Source organism: Xyrauchen texanus, chromosome 2 (genome assembly GCF_025860055.1).
Source record: "Xyrauchen texanus isolate HMW12.3.18 chromosome 2, RBS_HiC_50CHRs, whole genome shotgun sequence".
NCBI classification, from domain to species: domain Eukaryota; kingdom Metazoa; phylum Chordata; class Actinopteri; order Cypriniformes; family Catostomidae; genus Xyrauchen; species Xyrauchen texanus.
This window is the reverse complement of record NC_068277.1, coordinates 28442469-28457111: the sequence shown is the minus strand read 5'-3', so window position 1 is coordinate 28457111 and position 14643 is coordinate 28442469. Positions and strand designations below refer to the sequence as shown.

General features: G+C 38.9%; 1 protein-coding gene across 1 annotated transcript in view; it reads left to right on the top strand.

Moving 5' to 3' along the window:
* The first annotated feature begins 5589 nt into the window (after window positions 1-5589).
* Window positions 5590-14643, top strand: part of aldh1a2 (aldehyde dehydrogenase 1 family, member A2) — a 32174-nt gene continuing 23120 nt past the window's right edge. Inside the window, exon 1 of the mRNA XM_052153605.1 lies at window positions 5590-5847. Coding sequence (XP_052009565.1) covers window positions 5731-5847 — 117 coding nt within the window. The 5' untranslated portion in view covers window positions 5590-5730. The remainder of the gene's footprint in view (window positions 5848-14643) is intronic.

The window sequence follows — 14643 nt, the reverse complement described above, 5'->3', positions numbered from 1 at the left end:
TTGTTTCGACAACCTTAAGCAGCATCACAACATTTATTTCCGTCCAGAGATGCATTCATTTTTGATGTTAATGGGTGAGTCAGTCCACTCCGTAAAGTCTTCTCCAGCACATCCCAAAATACTTTCAATGGGGTTAAGGTCATGACTCTTTGGTGGCCAATTCATGTGTGGAAGTGATTCCTCATGCTCCCTGAACCACCCTTTCACAATCTGAGCATGATGAATCTTGGCATTGTCATCCTGGAATATCCCTGTGCTGTCAGGGGAGAAAAAATGCATTGATTGGATAACCTGGTCATTCAGAGCATTCAGGTAGTCAGCTGCCTTCATTTTATTGCTGAGCCTAGACCTGACCAATAGAAGCAACCCCAGATCATAACACTGCCTCCAGAGGCTTGTACAGTGGGCGCTATGCATGATGGGTGCATCGCTTCATGCGCTTCCCTTCTTTCCCTGACACGCCCACCGCTTTGGAATAGGGTAAATCTGGACTCATCAGACCACATTACCTTTTTCCATTGCTCCACAGTCCAATCTTTATGCTCCCTTGCAAATTTAAGTTGTTTTTTTCCAATTAGCCTCACTAACAAGTGGCTTTCTTGTGGCCACACAGCTTCTTATTCCCAATCCTGTAGAAGAAATTAGAAGCTACACGCTGCATCAGTTAGGGTTAAATTAATTGTTGCCAGCTGAAAAATATGAATCACTGCAATAATGATCCAATCACAGGCTTTGAAGTATCTACTTATTTAAATCCAAACTGCGACTTTTTTGCTGGCCAGGCAGTGTAATACTTGAGATGTTATGAAATGCCACATGTGACTGAAATGAACAGAAAATGGTTAACCCTTTTCGGAAGTGGTTATTTTTAATAAGTAGTGCACAAAAAAGCAGATTGCTTTCTTAAAATTATTTGCTTGAATTGAAACATTTTGCCCTCTTACTGTTGTCCATATACAGTGAGGAAAATAAGTATTTGAACACCCTGCTATTTTGCAAGTTCTCCCACTTAGAAAACATGGAGGGGTCTAAAATTGTCATCGTAGGTGCATGTCCACTGTGAGAGACATAATCTAAAAAAAAAAATCCAGAAATCACAATGTATGATTTTTTAACTATTTATTTGTATGATACAGCTGCAAATAAGTATTTGAACACCTATCTATCAGCTAGAATTCTGACCCTCAAAGACCTGTTAGTCTGCCTTTAAAATGTCCACCTCCACTCCATTTATTATCCTAAATTAGATGCACCTATTTGAGGTCATTAGGTGCATAAAGGCACCTGTCCACCCCATACAATCAGTAAGAATCCAACTACTAACATGACCAAGACCAAAGAGCTGTCCAAAGACACTAGAGACAAAATTGTACACCTCCACAAGGCTGGAAAGGGCTACGGGGAAATTGCCAAGCAGCTTGGTGAAAAAAGGTCCACTGTTGGAGCAATCATTAGAAAATGGAAAAAGCTAAACATGACTGTCAATCTCCCTCTGTCTGGGGCTCCATGCAAGATCTCACCTCGTGTGGTCTCAATGATCCTAAGAAAGGTGAGAAATCAGCCCAGAACTACAGGGGAGGAGCTGGTCAATGACCTGAAAAGAGCTGGGACCACCGTTTCCAAGGTTACTGTTGGTAATACACTAAGACGTCATGGTTTGAAATCATGCATGGCACGGAAGGTTCCCCTGCTTAAACCAGCACATGTCAAGGCCCGTCTTAAGTTTGCCAATGACCATTTGGATGATCCAGAGGAGTCATGGGAGAAAGTCATGTGGTCAGATGAGACCAAAATAGAACTTTCTGGTCATAATTCCACTAACCGTGTTTGGAGGAAGAAGAATGATGAGTACCATCCCAAGAACACCATCCCTACTGTGAAGCATGGGGGTGGTAGCATCATGCTTTGGGGGTGTTTTTCTGCACATGGGACAGGGCGACTGCACTGTATTAAGGAGAGGATGACCGGGGCCATGTATTGCGAGATTTTGGGGAACAACCTCCTTCCCTCAGTTAGAGCATTGAAGATGGGTCGAGGCTGGGTCTTCCAACATGACAATGACCCGAAGCACACAGCCAGGATAACCAAGGAGTGGCTCTGTAAGAAGCATATCAAGGTTCTGGCGTGGCCTAGCCAGTCTCCAGACCTATACCCATTAGAGAATCTTTGGAGGGAGCTCAAACTCCGTGTTTCTCAGCGACAGCCCAGAAACCTGACTGATCTAGAGAAGATCTGTGTGGAGGAGTGGGCCAAAATCCCTCCTGCAGTGTGTGCAAACCTGGTGAAAAACTACAGGAAACGTTTGACCTCTGTAATTGCAAACAAAGGCTACTGTACCAAATATTAACATTGATTTTCTCAGGTGTTCAAATACTTATTTGCAGCTGTATCATACAAATAAATAGTTAAAAAAATCATACATAGTGATTTCTGGATTTTTTTTTTAGATTATGTCTCTCACAGTGGACATGCACCTACGATGACAATTTCAGACCCCTCCATGATTTCTAAGTGGGAGAACTTGCAAAATAGCAGGGTGTTCAAATACTTATTTTCCTCACTGTATTTACACGATATTACTTTAACCCACCTGGGGTTTTTTACTCCAAGTGTGGGGTAAAAAGCTCCCTCACCACCTTTTTTATTTTTATGAATTTGAATAAATTTAAACAACATCTGTTATTATTTATTTCACACAAATGATGTTTCTTTATCAATATTCATAAAAAATACTTTTTTCTCAATCTTGATACACTTTGTAATCAGAAAAGAGGAAATTTTCCTTAAGGTGTCCCTTTAGTCCCATTGTACTGTTCACAATATAACATGCAATAACAATGTAATACAGTACAATATATTGTGCTATAATTTGAATTATGTAATAGGCTAAAACAATTCACAAAATGCCATGTAGTCCTTTACCCCAGTTTTAGAGGGAAAATGTCATGCTCAATTAAATAAATAAATGTAACCCCCTTTTGACCCCTAAGAGCCTTAAGTACTACCTACAAAATAATCAACAAATCAATTGGTAAATATGGTTTACTAGTATTTCTAAACAGGACCGGGATTTCTACCAACTGATTGTAAATTGAATACTGTTTATATAAGTTTATAACTTGTTTCTGTAATAAATGAGAAGATGGTCTGTGTCAATTAACACACCACGAAACATACAAATGCAAATAAAACATATCACACGTCCTATGTTTGTTGTCTAATTTGAAGAAAAAAAGTATCTATGCAAAGGGACATTTAGGTTAAAGATTAAGAAACAAAACAACTGTTTATTCTAACCTAACAAAAGAGAAAAGAGGATGTAGGCTGTCATAAAAGCAAAATACCCAATGTAGCCTAAATAAAGCACTCTCCGTAGTGAAATGAAATGAGTAGGCCTATTTACAGAATAATTGTATCCCCAAGACTTCTCAAATGGAAAGCTCTGCTCACTTGAATACATGACAGTAGTCATAAAATAATGAATGGCAGTACTTCATGCATTTTTCCACCAGGGAGAGCTCTCTGGAAAGGTAAAAATCAAACAGGGACAAAGGTCGGCGGTACCATCCCAAGACTGAGAACAGAAGAAGCGATGGGATAGTAGTGGTAATGTTTTGCTTGCATTAATCTCTGTCACTTGTTCTGGGGTGTCGTCTTTGATGTGAGGCAGACACTGTCTGGGGGAGGTGGAGAAAAAGCACCCCAATGGGTTCTAACAAATTATAACACCCGTCCTCTTCATCACTTTAACAGCTCCTCAGCCCCTTCACATGTCACACATGATAACTGCTATCGTGCAGGAAGGCCAAAGATGATTATTTTTAAATGTGTAAGTAAAGTCTTTAGTCGATACGTGTGGATTACACCACCTATAACGTTCTGAAGTAGCCTATTGGGATTTTATATAAGTTTTGTTAAGTGCACCAAACGATATAAAGCACAGGCCTATTAAATGCGTTCTTAAATTTACTAAGGCCAATTAAATATTTTTGCCTCGTGACCAACTTTATTAAAAAAAATGTGTATATATTTTTACAGTATGCTAGATGACAGTATAGGGACTATGACGAAACAAAACAAGTTGTTCAAAGACAATTGAAAAACTGATCAATCATTTTAACGCACTGAGATTTACTCGAGTTTGTGATCCTTTCACCTGAAGAGAGATCATTTGTGATATTAGCACTCCACTAACTTCCAAGATTGATCCTCTTCGGAGATTTCTCCGGTTAAAAGTGGAAGTGTTAAGGCGATTATTTGTTTTATTTATCTACAACATGTTCATCGATGTTTCTCCTGTAATCCGGCGTTTTACAGAGCTTCCTTATCCACCAGTTACACAGTGGAAGTGTGAATGTCTGTGTTGGATAATCCTTTAAAACTGCAAACTCTTTCAGAGTGTTAAAAGCCCTTATAGATGTCTTTAATGTTTATTGGATATTCTGAGGTAAATGCTAACTGAGTCCTGGCGCTCCAGGAGGGAAGACGAGGAAATAACCTGTGGCCGCTTGATGTAGTTGAATAACATCCTGACGGGTGATATATGTCAAGAGAATCTGTGAGAGGCAAACGGGCTTTGCCAAAGAAAACTTTAACGTTCGTGTGACAGTTTGAGAACCCCAATGGAAAGAAGCACAGGTTAACCTTTATTTTAATATAGTAGACTACTGTAGTCAAATCTGTTTGCAAAATACATATTTTATTGATAGTTTGAAAATATATTGGGTGGTCTAGTGTAGCTACAATTCAATCCGATAATGCCTCGAATATACATCACCAGAGGGTGTTTCATAACTCCGATTTGCTTACATGAAACATTTCCAATACAAAAACTTTCTGTAAAGGAATGTTCCGGGTTCAATACAGGTTAAGCTCAATCGACAGCATTTGTGGCATAATGTTGATTACCACAAAACATGAATTTCGACTAATCCCTCCTTTAAAAAAAAAAAAAAAAAAGAAAAGCAAAAAATAAACTTACAATGGAAGTGAATGGGGACATTTTTTGAGGGTTTAAGGCGGAAATGTGAAACTTAACATTTTTATAAAAGCACTTACAGGAATTCTTGTGTTAAAACTCATATATTATTTGAACTGTAAAGTTTTTTCAATCCGTCTTTTTACAGGGTTTGTTGATATTACGTCGTCATGGCAAGAAAGTTGTAAAATTGGCTATAACTTTACACAGAAAAGGTTAGTAAAGATTTTATGACACTAAAATTATGTTATCACGCATGTTGTTTACGTCTTGTGGCTATACTTCTAAAACAGTGAGTATTTTAACGTTTGTGGATAACTTGGTTTAACTAATTTGCCTAAAACAGTAAATTAACAATCTAATTCACACCTGTAATTCTCCCTGTAGCTAAATTAACACGTAATACACGTGCAACGTGCGTTATTAATTGATAAAGTCATACTAAATATGATCAAAGTGTTTTTAATGAACAGAAAATTACTTTTTATTCTACACACAAAAGTTCTTATGAAACTCAGATGAAAAGTGATGTTGTCTGGAGAGTGGGTGTTATTTCCCCTCTCAGTTTGGTCAGAGAGAGAAGGAGAGAGGAGTTTATGTAAATGCTACGTTTTAATTATATTAGGAGGACGGCCCTATTCTCTGCCCAATAAAAATGGACCAGGGCTGACACCTGGTTATAAACACAGGAAGGATTCCAAAGTTGAAATCACAAATCAGCAGAAAAACCCCTCAATTCTTCAAGAGACGCAATGACCTCCAGTAAAGTTGAGCTGCCAGGAGAGGTGAAGAGCGACCCGGCTGCGCTCATGGCATCTCTTCATCTGATGCCCTCACCGGTACCCAATCCTGAGATCAAGTACACCAAGGTTTGTGAGACTACTTCAAATCACTATAAAGAAGTTCTGAAACTGCTCATAACGGGAAATGCAAACTTCGATTACACATTCATTTCTTATGACTGCGCGCGCTAGCAAAACTTGAAACGTTCTTGCAGCAATCATTAACAACATATTTGATCAGTTTAAACCAAATGTACCAGTACTGATGTAAAAAAATTATCTACATAATGACTGAATTAGTTGCGTATCTGTATCGAGACAGGCTATTTGGTCATGCGTGTCTTGTGTTGTTTCACTTTTGTAGTTTTGGCTATCGCCTAGTCTTTGTTTAGGTACGGAGTCTAATTGTGCAATATCAGCAATACAAATGTTATTCTAACCTAATACAGGCAACAGATGATACTGAACTTATGCGTGTCCTATCCAAGATCTGGTGTCCAGATATGCTTATTATCTTGAACAGAAGTGCATCGCTCATGAAACTTCTCGATCATGACATTTTGTCGAGTGTCCGTTAATATTTAAAAGTATACTTTTCGCTCTGTTAATCTGGTAATAGTGTAGTTTGGGCTTTAACAGGTTGTCATTATTTAAGACCTTCTTATTAGTCTATTATTTGTTGTAGGAGTTTAGTGCGCCTCTCTCAAACTCGTTTTTAGTTCAACATTTTAGTTGTGAGTCTTTGTCGCTGGAACGCCGTCATTATTATTTCTTTATGTTCTGATTCATATTTTGGACTTCGTATGTTGGTAACACTTTACAATAAGGTTCCATTTGTTAACATTTGCTAACAACATAGTTAACATTAACAACACTTTTACAGCATTTATTCATCTTGCTAATGTTAATTTAAACATATGGTAATGTGTTTTTAAAATCAAAAGATGTATATGTTAACGTTAATGAACTAACATGCACTAACAATTAACATTTGTATTTTTATTAACTAACATAGACAAAGATTAATAAATGCTGTAGTTCATGAACTGTATTAAACCATACTGTTACCAGTATGTTAAAAACATTCACTTCAACAACAACTTGTGCAAAAACTCCATGACAATATTTGCAGAAGTTCAAGGCCGCCTGTATCAAATGCACATTCTCTGGGATCCAATCCAAATGTGTTTAATAATTCTTTATGGACTGAGTGCAACAGATATTTGGATCACTCTTGAAAATGGCAGCGGTATAACAAGCTTCCAATAATGATAAGAGGAGAAATTACAAAAGACGTCAGCACATCACTGATTTGTGGCTTTTCAGGAAACATTAACCAACAGGACCATTGTATGTGATTTCAATGTTGTCATCACTTATTGTCCTCTTTTAAAATAACCAAGAAATGTTGATTTGTCCCATAAAATGAGAGACAATCTCTTACAATCTTTGTTTTCTTGGTTAGCTCACCTTAAATTCTACCAGCTTTGAAAGTTATTTTATTACTGTGAGATGAGAGGATAAAGCCGGCAAAGAGCAGTACAGGGCAATAATCACGGTGGTAATGAGAGCGAAGTTCACTCAGAGCAAGAGCTGGAGACTCAAGTGGCCTACACACCCTGCATCTCCTGCTCTTTCTCTTCCTCTTACCTCATAACTTCTTTCAAAAGCAGATGGGAGTGTGAGAAGGATGTATTCAGAGGAATTTGAATTATCCAATATGTGCTAGTTGTATGAGTATGTGTATGTGCGTGTGTGTTGGGGGGGGGGGGGGGGTCCACTTTGGGCATTAGTTATGTGAACTCCCTTCACTTCTCCTTCTCACTCTTGCTCTACCCCCTCGCCCCCACCACCATGCTATTTTGATTTTGTGTGCCTGGTGCAGCACAGTACAGGCCCTGATGTAACAGTTCAGATATGCCCAATCGATACTTTTCTTTCAAATGAAGTCAATGCGGGCCAAGTTTTTTATTATTTGTGTAAGTCTAGGTTAAGCAATTTTTGTTGGACTCCTTGGAGACCTCTTAAATCGTACTTTCTCTGCTGTTAATGAGCAGAGCTAAATGCCAGAGGCTCTGAGTTATGGAAATAACATTAATGGGCATAATCTCATTCTTCTATCGCTGACAACCACTTATGTAATTACTGAGTAACCTTCTTCATGCCTCCTATTCAGTTTTGGCGTTCATAGTAGCACAATTCATTTCAAGCAGGGAAAGGAAAAGTTATAACATAATTGTGATGATACACAGATCATATAACCAGTAACCAAGTCTTGTTCAAGAATGCATTCTTTTATCATAATATAAGCCCTCTTCAACATTTCATTTTGTATCTAACTCAGTATAATTGAAATACTCTGTTGGATGGTATCATATCACATGGATATACATTCACTGAGCACTTTATTAGGAACACTTGTACACCTTATTCATCTAGTGTAGTGATTCAGCCAATCATGTGTGAGCAATGCAATGTATAAAATCAGGCATATAAAAGTCAGGAGCTTCAGTTAATATTCACATCAACCATCAGAATGGCACCAAATCTAAAAACATCCAGTGAGCGGCAGTTCTGCAGACGGAAACGCCTCGTTGATGAGAGAGTTCAACGGAGAATGGCTAGACTGGTTTGAGCTGATAGAAAGGCTGCAGTAACTTGGATAACCACTACAATTGTAGTGAGCAGAATAGCATCTCAGAATGCACAACACGTCGAAACATGAGGTTCCACGTTGGGCACTTTATTAGGCCCATAGTGTTCCTAATAAAGTGCTCAGTGGGTGTATATTTTACTGCATTGTATTTGTATTTATTTTTTTTGCACACACTACATGTGAATGACCTAGATTGTTAGTTTGATCGTTCCGTGTACAGTGAAATGACAGTAAAAAGAGTTATGATTGCTAACACACGGCCTTTGTCCTCTCCAGTAAGCTTTACACATTACCGATATACACTCCCGTTTGAACTCATTATGTGACAGTCACTACACCTGTACCAGTGTGTGCATGTTTGTGTTACGGATTTAAGATAAAACACAGCGATATGGGACTTATCTTCCCTCTGCCCTGCCATTGAACTTTTACGATTGAGCTTCCACTTATCATTTGCTGAATTTTGTCAAAGTAATTTTGTTTAGTGTGTAATTACAGACACCTGAGTTAAGAGCACAATACAATTTATAGGCTTACAGTTTCTCTAACATACGGCTGCTTGAGAGGGTAGAGTGTGTATAAAGAGCATGTGTTTGACTGGTCACGGGAGAGCTAGTCTGCTGAAGGAGGTCTCTCTCTGTCTGCTGGCCCACTGGGCTGATAATGGCTCTAAGGAAGCCATAAATTTGTCTCCAGTGATGGCTGGTTATTGATGTTTTTTCTTCTTTTTTGTTTTCTTCCAAGATGGAAGAGAGAAAAGGAAAATGTTTTGTTGATAGGTGTGTGTGTGTATTAGTGTAATTGATTGGGACCCAGGAGTCTTTTTGAAAGAGAGGTGTTGGATTCCAGCAGGCAGGGTGATGATGTGCTCACACCACTCAGTTATAACACATAAGTGAAGTAGACTTTTGAGACTTAAACCTGGAATAAGCAAGGAAACAGGAGACAGGCTATTAATCTCTCACTTTCCCTTGTGCCGTTCGCTGCAACTGATAATTACAGATTTTGATTAAATGTTGTTTTCAATCAATGATACATGTATGTCTCAAAGATATTCAGTTAAATCCATATTAATTTATTACCTCAACATTATCAGTTTTATTTACTGCCTGCCTTGCAGTAAATAGGCCCTGTATTTGAAAGACAATCCACATGTATGCATATTTAAGTGATCTTTGCATGAATGTGGTTAAATATTTATGATTTTATATTTGTGGGGTGATTTTAAAACAAATAGGGTAGGGAGCGTGTGTCTTATACTGAGAACTTCATTGGGAAAGAGACATTTGATAGCCATTTGTTAGACATGTCTTTATATTTTAGGGGCTTACACGTCCAGCCAGGACAGTAGTGTGAGCTGAAGTGGGGACTTTTGTATCTAATCTAGGAGACAGCATGAGTGAATGAGGTAGGCCCCATCAATCTGTCAGTGCATGAGATAGTACAGATGGGAGTTGGGGGGTTTCTGCTCTAGAAGCTGTCCAGCGGGGTGTAATATATGGCCCTGTCTCACTGTTAGGGTCAGTGGCCCTGGCTTACGAGAGCCTGTCCCATACCTCTGGAGTTTTTCACTTCAAAACCCACCATTTCTGCACATCAAACAGCACCCAAAGTAGAGCATACACTGAGTCTTGATTTATAGTAAGCAGCACAGTGAGGACTCCTCTCTCTCACCCTCTTTTGCTTTGACTTATAATTTTCCCCCTCCCTCACTTTCTCTATTCTTCACATATCAATCATTTATTATCTTTGGCCTTTTCAGTGTTTTTCTCTCTGCTCAGGGACAAAAAGCACTATTTGTCTCCATATGATTACCCATATCATGCTCATTACTTCTAATTGTTTTGCACAGTACGCAGATAAAAATCTCACAAACTTTTATTATTATGTCTCTGGGTGTCATTCAGTAAGTTTACATGCACTTTAAAAGTTCGAGTAAAAAATACGTCTTTTTAAAATGTCATGAAAATGCATGAAATCGCACCTGTTAGACTTTTGCAAAGTCAGACTAGTAGACCTAAATAATGCGATTGTAGCTCAGATTTGTCCAGCATGCATGTTATACACGTTAATCAGACCACAATTGTACTCGGCATTGCTCTGCGTTTTGGAGCATGTGTTGTTTCGAAAAACAGAGGTGATGCATGGCATGTAGGCCTATTCAACACTCGCTCAGCTGATGTTCATCCTTCAAATATTCAAGTACCCATTTTGTTAGGTATACTTGGACAGACAAATGGAGACTGGTTAGTTTTATGTTGATAGATTTCACATCTCTGCTGTGGTAATTGCAAGGATTGTGGAAAAGATGTCTTAAGCTCCCTCTTCTCCTATAACACTTGCAATTATCAACATGTTAAAGGTAAATTCCAGGTTCAATACAAGTTAAGCTCAATCAACAGCATTTGTGGCATGATGTTGATTACCACAAAAAATAATTTCGACTCGTCCCTCCTTTTCTTTAAAAAAGAAAATATTGAGGTTACAGTGAGGCACTTACAATGGAAGTGAATGGGGCCAATTTTTGGAGGGTTTAAAGGCAGAAATGTGAAGCTTATAATTTTATAAAAGCACTTATATTACTTCTTCGGTTAAAACTCATGTAAAGTTGTTTAAATCATAATTTTTAAAGTTGTTTTATGTCATCATGGCAACAAAGATGTAAAATTGGATGTAACTTTACACACAAAAGGTTCGTAAGCAATTTTATTACACTAAAATCATGTTAACATGCATATTGTTTAGGTCTTGTGGCTATACTTTTGAAACAGTGAGTATTTTAACGTTTACAGATTGGCCCCATTCACATCCATTGTAAGAGCTTCACTGTAACAATTTTTTTTGCCTTTAAAAAAACAAAAACAAAAGAGGGCCAAGACAAAATTTATTTTTGTGGTAATCAACCTTATTCTATTGAACCCTGAATATTTCTCTAAAGTGTGTCCACTGTCAGAATGAACGTGAACTGCTTTGGAAAAGATATGAAACTTCCTGTGCAGACCGAGACCAAGACAGGTGCCCTATTACAATCCGTCTGGCTGTGGAATTATGGCCTATCCTGTTAAAACACAGATAAAGAACACGCAAATATAAAAACGAATAATTTTCACAATGGCCAAAAAATGTTTGCCATTATATTTTTCTCATGTGTCTTAGCCATTAGAAGGTGCTGGCGGCCAAACAGATGTTTCACTGGCTGTAGAGTGAGCTCTGGCATCCTCCATCCCCGCTCCCGCTCCGCTTCCTCCTGCAGTTGCGCAAAGCCTCCAGAGAGCTCGCTGGTGCAAATGAGAAATGGATCAGCATTGTACAACTGCTAGAGTCCTTCAAGTCAGCCCAAAAAAGGCCCATCTAGCTCAAGCATTTCTAGAGGAACAAAGTAATCCTCCTGCTTTTTTGGTTGATAATCTCCTTTCCTCTGTGAAGTAATGCTGCTGATAAACATCTCAGCAATAAGTAGAAGTATAGTGATGCTGTCATCATGCGCTGTGGGTCCCTCTTCCACAATGTGTTTACGATAGGCGCTGCATATCTCACCATCTAATTAGCTTTGCAGACGAGCGCAGTCAGCACCAAGAGAGACTGACAGCTCGAATAAAAAACATGAGGTGATTCTAAATGTTTGCAGCTGTCTTGTGCTGTGGCCTGCACATAAAACCCTAACCTATCCTTGCTCTGTCCACTTTCGTAACAACCTGTAGTCGATGTATTTGTGGGCCGTTGCCAGCTCATTCACTGCAGAGGCATTCTCTTTCTGTTTGCATACTACACTAAGAGTCTGTTTTGTTTAAAAAATAATAAACTTTCTACCCCCCTGCTGTTATAAACAAAATCTAGTTGTCATAGCTAGGCAGTCAGTTTTCATACTAACTGAAGTTGTTCTTTTCTTTTAGTTTTCAAGCTCTTTTTACCACTCTGCCCGAAACAAACCTTTTCAATTTGGCCACACTGAAGCCTCCAGCAGGGGCACCACAAAGAAACGGTGATCAATATGAATTTTTGCACTTTTGCACTTGTGTTCTTATCCCTTTTCTTTAATCAAAGCCAAAGTACAAAGAAACCTTGAGAGTTGATTTACAGCGCTGCCCTGTCATTCTTTATCAACTTTATCAATGGAAAGAGACAAAAGTCCGAGAGCCCCCAGAGCTCAAGGAAGACTGGGCCAAATGGCCTCTAATGGTCGTCCTTGTCTAGTCGTGATTTAGATGGTGGCCCAGTCCGCAGCTCATCCAGAATTCCCCTCTCTTCCATTCCGGTGTGCTGTAAGTGTGGGGTTACGAAGAGCATAAAGCTGACCACCGATTGCATTCTTCCCCAGCCCACTGGCCTGTCACAGTCTGCCTCTGATTTAAGGCATTCCTCTACAGTGGCCTCTATAAATTTGAAAACTAATTCGCTCCTCTACGGGGCTTTCTGTTTTTGTAATGGGCCCTCTGCTTGACGAGGCCACTGACACTTTGATGAAGTGATCCAAATGAGAGTCAGATTAAAGGTGGCCCTCTTAATGCAAAAGGCCTGTAAGCAAAGAGGGAGTGGAAGAGGAAAGGAAGAATTAGAAGAGAGAGAAGGGAGGCTGATGTAAATGTATAGTAGAGGAATCAGTATGGTTCAGACTGATACTTACACCATGTCCAGGAGTGATTTATTCATGCCAATTTTAGGGGAGAAACAGAGAAAAAGAGGGGGCTATTGAGGCCGCAAACAGGGCTCCAAATCAACTGCCATTTTGTACCTGTCCTAAAGTAAACAGTCCTCGCGGTTTACAGCCAATTAAATTCTACTTAAGCCTGTAAGTTTACATTGGTAAACATGTTGGAGAGTTTGCGGAGGCCCAGGGCAATGGCACACTTGAACCCTGCGTTAAGCTTTCTTTGAACTGAACCTCGTCTTCTATACACAAACGACAGGAAGAGAACAAGTGTGCATGTACAACTCAGAGCCAGCTGATGTTTGAATAACACCTGATCTGTCAGAGTTTTGTTGAAATTAAGAGTTTGCAAGAACTAAACATGTCCATTGGCATATATAAGCAGCATCTGTTAAAGGGATAGTTCACTCAAAAAAATTTAAACTCATCCATTTACTCACCCTCCTGATGTTCTAAACCAGTATGGGCACAAATGTTTGTCCTATGTCATGTAGAATGTTGGAGCCTGACAGTTTCAGTCACCATTCATTTTAATTGCATCTTTTTTTAATACATTAAAAGGGAATGGTATAACAGATACTGTTGCCCAACAGAACAACACAAAGGTAATTAACATTGACAGATGTATTTTTTTTCTCTTTTTGTCTCTTTTAACTCTTTCCCCGCCAAACACGGAATTTTCCGTGTTTTATGAAAAAACGCTTCCCCGCCAAACACGGAAATTTCCGGGTTTCCATGTTTTAGGTGTTATACGGTAAGGAAGACCCCTGCGCATGTTTTGAAAGAGTACGCAACTCTTTGATCAAAGAAACAGACTGTGATCGTCTCAAACATGAAGAAGTGGAGTATGAGAAGCTCAAAATATCAGACATAAACATGCCTTTTTCTCAGCTTTTTGTCTGAAATGTTGTTTTTTGACAAAACCTACCTCTGTTCAAGTCGCAATAAAAAAGAACAAATGAAGATAAAATAAAATCGTTTTTTTTTTTTTGCCTAAAAGCAGAGGCCCAGATCTTTATTTTGATATATAGCATCTTCATATATTCATGGAAGAAAATATTCTGCGGGCCATTAAAGTTTAGCGAAAATCGTCAAAAACCCTGGCGGTGGCTGGCAACTTTTTTTTAAAAACGCTGGCGGGGAAAGAGTTAATGTTCCATAAGTCTCATGTAAATATTGAAATAATGCTCGATGAACACCTTGTTTGGCTCTGCTCACTGCAACATATACACTTTGTGTCCTTTGAAAACCATATTTGTGTGAATAATGAAGTATTTTTTCTTTCTTTTTTATTGAGCTTGAAAAATCCATCTTTTGGAATCTGAGGCGGTTATTTTACGGACCACTTCTTTTAACACATCACCAGAGCCAGAGTGCGGCACGTGTTTTATGATCTCGTAAACGAGCAGTGATGTTGTGAAACGTGTGTCTGTGTGTATCTCAGTGTTTGTGTGAGTGTGTGCTTGTCCATATGCACTTATGTCTGTCTGTGTGTGTGTGTGTGTGTGTGTATGTCTGATAGGGATTTATCTCTCCTTTCCCATTTACCCCACCTCTTTCTGTCTGGTTGCTGGATCAC